The 6114-nt window shown below is 38.1% G+C and overlaps 1 protein-coding gene across 2 annotated transcripts in view; it reads left to right on the forward strand.

Moving 5' to 3' along the window:
- Nucleotides 1-6114, forward strand: part of adamts7 (a disintegrin-like and metallopeptidase (reprolysin type) with thrombospondin type 1 motif, 7) — a 154169-nt gene that overhangs the window by 42204 nt on the left and 105851 nt on the right. For both annotated transcript variants that reach the window (XM_015040163.1, XM_015040164.1), the window contains exons 5-6: nucleotides 3339-3422; nucleotides 5909-6033. In XM_015040163.1, the coding sequence (XP_014895649.1) occupies nucleotides 3339-3422; nucleotides 5909-6033 (209 nt within the window). The remainder of the gene's footprint in view (nucleotides 1-3338; nucleotides 3423-5908; nucleotides 6034-6114) is intronic.

Consider the following 6114-nt stretch of genomic DNA (forward strand, 5'->3'; position numbering starts at 1 on the left):
CTTTAAAAGCTTCTTGCTTTTATTACAGTATGGAACTTACATTTACCCCAAACCTGTCATGTAATGTAATTTATTCTGCAGTAAGGGATGTAATATTAAAAACAAGAGTCTTTAAGAATTTGGTGGTTTTGTGATGAGGGTTCAGCAGCTTTCCTGCTGCCGTGTGAGCTTTAGTTTTGTTGATGCTGAGGCTCACATTTTTATCGCCCATCTCTAAGCATTTAATTCATCTCCTTTCTTCTCTGGATAACCTCAACTTACCTCCTGCAGCCTCTGGAACAGCTTTCTAAACAACCGCAGCCTTCCTCAAATCGAGACGCGTCACAGTCGCGGCTGTAGGTTGAGCAGGCGTTGTACTGTTTTCGACAGCACTTTGTTCCTAATGCCTTAAAGTAGAAAACGCCCAACATCTGAGCGCATCGTCTCATTCTGAAATCAAGCATTCCTTTTAGCATTCAAGATTTCACAGCTTTCATCTCATCGTGCTCCAGCCTCAGAGCTGGAGGCAACAGAGATGAACTGACTGAAAGGTTAATTATGCAACAAGTTACGTTGACGTGATCCGACAGCGAAAGGTATGAAGACTTGGTGTATTAATATTTAGAGGGGGGAAAAAAACAAATCATCGTGCATCATGCCAAATCTCTCCTCTCCTGCTTTTGCTTTTAATTTCCCAATGAAATGGAATCCTCTGAATAATTGAAACTATTTCACTAAATATATGACGGATAAAAACAGACAGAATGAGATTAGCAAATGTATATATTTATCATTTTTGATATTTTATTCACAAATTAATGTTTGTACTTATGCCTAAGGAGAATTTAGAGACCAATTAACTAAACGGTGGTGATTTCAGACTATGGCAGGAAGCCGGAGCGCCCGGAGAGAAACCTGCAAACAAGAAACCTGCCAAATCTTTTTACCCTTTTGTCCCATAAATTTAAGGCAGATACATGTTTGGTCCCAGTCAGATTTCTCCAGCCTCAAAATGGTTGCTAATTAGGTCTTCCAGGATTTTTTTTCTTCTTCTGAATTTAATATTTTTAGCTCCTCTCCAAAGGCACCTTTCTCATCTTCTAGAGGAGGGGCTGGAGAAACTGTAACATCAGGTAAATAATCATTTCTCATAAATGTAAATCAAACCGTTCTGGGACATGTCGCTGTCTGCAGTGAAGACATGCTCATTGGCAGCCTTCACCGTTTGTTCCCCTTTTATTAAACGTGAGTAGAAATTGGTCAACTTTGAATCCCCACAGATGACGGAGTACAGGTGGTTCCTCTCCGTTCCACATTCTGCAGGCACATCGATGGTCTGATTGGCTTCTACTTGGTGTTTCCTGGTCAACCTCTGCAGAAAAAAAACATCATTATCGGTCAGGCAGTGTTTTTTCTGCCAGGCTGACCGACAGCCTGAACAGCGACGTTTGCGCCCCAAATCCAGCCACATGTTAAAAAGGGACCTATAGTGGTTCCTAAGACATGGTTCATTAGGGGAAGACAAAATTTTTCCTTTAAATGTTAAAGTTTTCAACTTTATTAAGGGATCCAGAGAGATATTTTCGTACCTCAATGCAGTACACCTGTGTCAAACAAGCTGGCAATATTGATCTACTAAACATTTATCTCACTGCTAAATATTACTTGTTGAACTAGACCCTTATCCCGGTACCATGGACTGTGTAATGGACACCAAGTCTTGTTTACATTCATATTTCTCAAAAATTGCCTGCCCACAAAATGGTGCATGACCCCTTCCAAACCTAACAGCTGGTATTTGCATACATATTTACACATCTGGACATGTCTCTTCATACACAACTTCTTCAATTAAAGTGTACACTTTGAGTTAGAAGGCAATATACAAACATCTTTGCAAATGAGGCCCAAGAAGTATTCTGAAGCAAAACCAGGAAACTGAGGGTAAATGAAACACAAAGCTGGTTATAGAAAAGCTTGCACAATCTTAAACAATAGAAAGGTCTGCATTACTTTTTTGAGTATCGTCTCATTTAACTTTCGGTGTCAGTGCTACCCACTGCATGACTGACCAACTTAAGGTCTTAGGATTCTGATCTTTCTGTGAAATAGCTATCGATAGTCAATAGGTGTATTTTAGACTTGCCAAGAAACTTCCTTACCACCTTAACCCTAATTTAAATCCTACGCTTGTAGGATTTAAAATGGCTGGTATTAGATGTGTCAGCATGTATAGAGTGAACTGGATGCCATAGGTTGGCAGTATGTTGGCAACCAGTGAACTATGGTACTGGTTCTATGGCCAGTGGGGTTTAATCCAGAGTTCAGTGGATCCCATAGTGACCTCTGGATGCCAGTTCACTATGGCATCCAGAGTGACCTGATGTCACATATGCCATAGGTTGGCAGATATGACATTAGGTGTCCACTGATGTCACATCTGTGGACATCAGTGGACACAGATGTCCACTGACTAGCTTTGCAAAGTTGCAGCGTTTAGTTTCTGGGTCCAGATCCTGGCCTGGTGTCTCTCTGAATTGGAGTGTGTATATTCTCCGCATGCATGTGTGGGTTTTCTGCAGGTAATCAATCTTGCTCCCACAATAAAAAAAAACAACAACTTGAGACTGCATAATTTGTCACTCTAAATTGCCCTGAGGTGTGAGTGCGTATGTGTGCATGTCTTTATTTTTCATCCTGTGAACTGTGATGGACTGACGACTTGTGCAGCGTTCACACTCCCTCTTTATGTTAACTTTGAAAGTTAGGTGTCAAATAATTGAGACGTTATTCTGTTCTATTTCTAAAAAATGCCAATCTTTTATCCACTGTGGCATGACGGGGGTATGAAACTGATTCATTTTAAGTAATTTGGGATAAGGCTTGTTTCTGGATTGCTTGTTTTCTTGTTTTTTAAAAAAAACGGTCTGAAATAAATAAAAAAAAATAAAATTAAGGCCGTAAAACAACAAAATATAGAAAAAGTGACGAGCTGTCTGTACTTTATGGTTGCACCGTATGCAGCAAAGCAGGTTACACTTTATAAGCAGTAAACACTTTTATAGATGCAGCGTGTTTGACGTATCCTGCTGATCAGCAGGAAGCCTAACAGCACGAAGCAAACTTTGTCTTTTATTTTTCTTTGTAGATCTTCTCCTCCTTTCTGTCTCTCTCTCTGTGACATGCCGTAGGTCTGTGTGTGTGTGTGTGTGTGTCCTTGGGGTTTAATTTGAGGAAGAATGCATGTGACCTTCTGTAGGATAAACCGAGTTTTGATGGTTGGATATCCCTGCAAGTGTCGTAGTAGAAAGAAATCATGTGGTTCTTTTTTTTTTTTTTTTTTCCCCCTTCCTTTTTAGGGGGGGGGGTTTTTCAGAGGGGGGTGTTTTGGGAATGCAATCAACGTTGTGGTTGTTCGTCTCATCCTTCTGGAGCAGGATGAGGTAAGCCCTGGTTGTGTGTTGATGAGGTGATGGCAAGATTGCACAAGGTTAAACTTATTTCTGCAAGGCAACACTGATTGCAGTGTGAAATGGTTAATTAAAAATAATCACTGCAGGTCACAGCCTGGATTTCAGAGCCTTCGAGTTAAATTCAGTTTTATTTGTTAACCTCATTGCCTCGCTTGTTTAAAAAGCCAGCATAGAAAACATAGGACTGCTCTACTTGACTGTTCCTTAAATTCCTAAACTATTTTTAATGTTTACTATTACTGAAACCATAAATTAGTTTTGTTTTTATCTCTTTGCATAGGTATGATTATGCAATTTTGTGAAAAAGTATTTCTCTCCTCACAAGTTTAGTTGTTTTGATTTTTGTCACACCTACATGTTCCTGATCATCAGTTATTAATTCATGAGACAAAGAACGTTTGTGAATACAAAGACAGTTTTGAAAATGTAATGACATTATTAAAGCTGCAGGTTTCCACATTTCTGATAAAACTGTCAACTACGTCCTGACAATGTGAGACAGATAATCTGTGGAGAAAAAATATGCATGTATTTTTTAATGGAAGTTACCTTCTGCAGCTTTAAGAGACAAGCTACCGAAATTCACCTGACGCTGTGTGAATATGTAATCTTCCTCGATCGCATTTAAACTTTAACTAGGCTACTCCAAAGCTAATTTAGGTCATTTTTAGATCTTGAGTCATTCAGACATTGACTTGCAACATGTTTGTTCTCTTTCTAAACTACTGTGGTAGTTTTACACCTGATGTAACCAGACCCAAAAGTTCATCTTTTTTATCTCATCATTCCACAGAAACCCTTTCCTGGAGTCTGGGGGGAGGGGGGGGAGGGGGAGAAAAAAAGCCCAATTCAAATTTGCCAAGAAACATTTTGATGACTTTCGTCAGCAGTATTTATTTATTTATTTTCTGGGATGCATCCCTTTATGGCGCAATAACTTTGATAGCATCAACATGAATCTTTACTGAAGCAAGTGAGTCCTGGAGAGCTTTAGATGATGATCTGGGTTGGATGCTTTACCTCGTAGTAGGGTGAGGAAAGCATCGCAGCTTTTCCATGTTTTTTTTTTTAGTTTTGTTATTATTTTTTGTAATTTATGGATACGGTTCCCACTTGTTTAGTTCACGTCAGACACATTTTCTCCAAATGATTTCTTAACTATACATGTCTGCATATAACAAGGCCACCGTGAAACACTAAACACACACGTCTAAATAAATCACAAAATCTTTGGGAAAGGGAAATTGTTTTAGCTATTAACATTTAAAAAGTTAAATATGCCGCTGTTTAGATTCACTGCAAACATGTTGATTATATTTCAAATGTTTATTTCTAATAACTGTGATGATTCCGCCTCACAACTAATAAAACCCCAATTTCAGATTCTCAGAGAATTGGAATATTTTATGCCTTTATGTCTAATATAATAAAAAATAAATAAATAAATAAATAAAAATTGATCATTTAAAAACACTGACCGACAGAAAGGTATGCATTTTACTGTGCAGTCTAGACATTCAGAGCCTACTTCAGGCCACTTTTGACTTATCTTGATTTCTTTTAATACAATCAAGTGCACTTGTGGATTTACCATTTAATTTTCACTTGATTAACCAACTAAAGTATAAAATAAATGCATATCTTAACTTTCATGATGTGGTTTTTGCCTCCAGCACATCACGAATAAGTATTTCTAATTGGCTGCAGCTGCATATAAATGTCCTCATCTGAGAGATGCATTTATCTCATCTAATCCCATCTGATGCAGTAGATCAATCTACCCTTCAACTTTTTCTTTATTTCTTTTCTTTTGCGGCGTTCTCATAGAGGTGTGAGATACTTAGGACCATTTTAATTAGAGCCATGTGTTTGAAGAGGAACATAAACCTGTTTGAGCTCCCAATTTTTTTTCCGTCAGTGTTTGATGCCATGAAAATGAAATAATTTAATGAAAAATGTATGCACAACAAGCATCCGCACGGACGTGTTAATTAGAGTGAGTCTCTGCCTCAGACGTTCGAGAGTTTATAGTGTCAATTAAAATGACGTGGATAAACATTTTTCCTTTGCAGATAAAGTTAATTGTATGCCGCTGCTTAATTTGACCGAATTAACCATGACTGTCTCTTCTGGCTTTTCTGTGTGGAAAGCGAGTCCGTTCTGTTTGTAATCGTGTTGAAAATGATTCACAGTATGTTTAAGTTTAGTCATTTAATCTTTCTCTGCTGTTTGGAACATTTCACACATTAACATCAGTTAAAAAAAAAAAAAAAAACTTTCCTCCTCTGTCCATTGCCATGATGCATCATTTTAAAAAAAAAAGTTTCTGTTAAAGTATCAGATTAACCAAAGAACTGATGGTGTAGTTTAGTTGAACTTGAATCGTTTTAGGAATATTTACATTCTGTTCTCCTTCTCTTTTTTTTCCTGTTGTACTTATGATGGATGCCTAAAAGGAAGACCTAAAGATTACACACCATGCCGACAACAGCTTGAACAGCTTCTGCAAATGGCAGAAGAAACTCAACATGAAAGGAGACGAACACCCGCTGCACCATGACGTAGCTGTTCTGCTCACCAGGTAATTCCCAAAGAACTCATTCTCTCTAAAATATATTGTAAATCACAAGGCGAAGCCGTTGTCCATGTCTTGCATATATAT

The sequence above is a fragment of the Poecilia latipinna genome, unplaced genomic scaffold (assembly GCF_001443285.1).
Source record: "Poecilia latipinna isolate Pla-1442-1.1 unplaced genomic scaffold, P_latipinna-1.0 Scaffold498, whole genome shotgun sequence".
In the NCBI taxonomy this organism is placed as follows: Eukaryota; Metazoa; Chordata; class Actinopteri; order Cyprinodontiformes; family Poeciliidae; genus Poecilia; species Poecilia latipinna.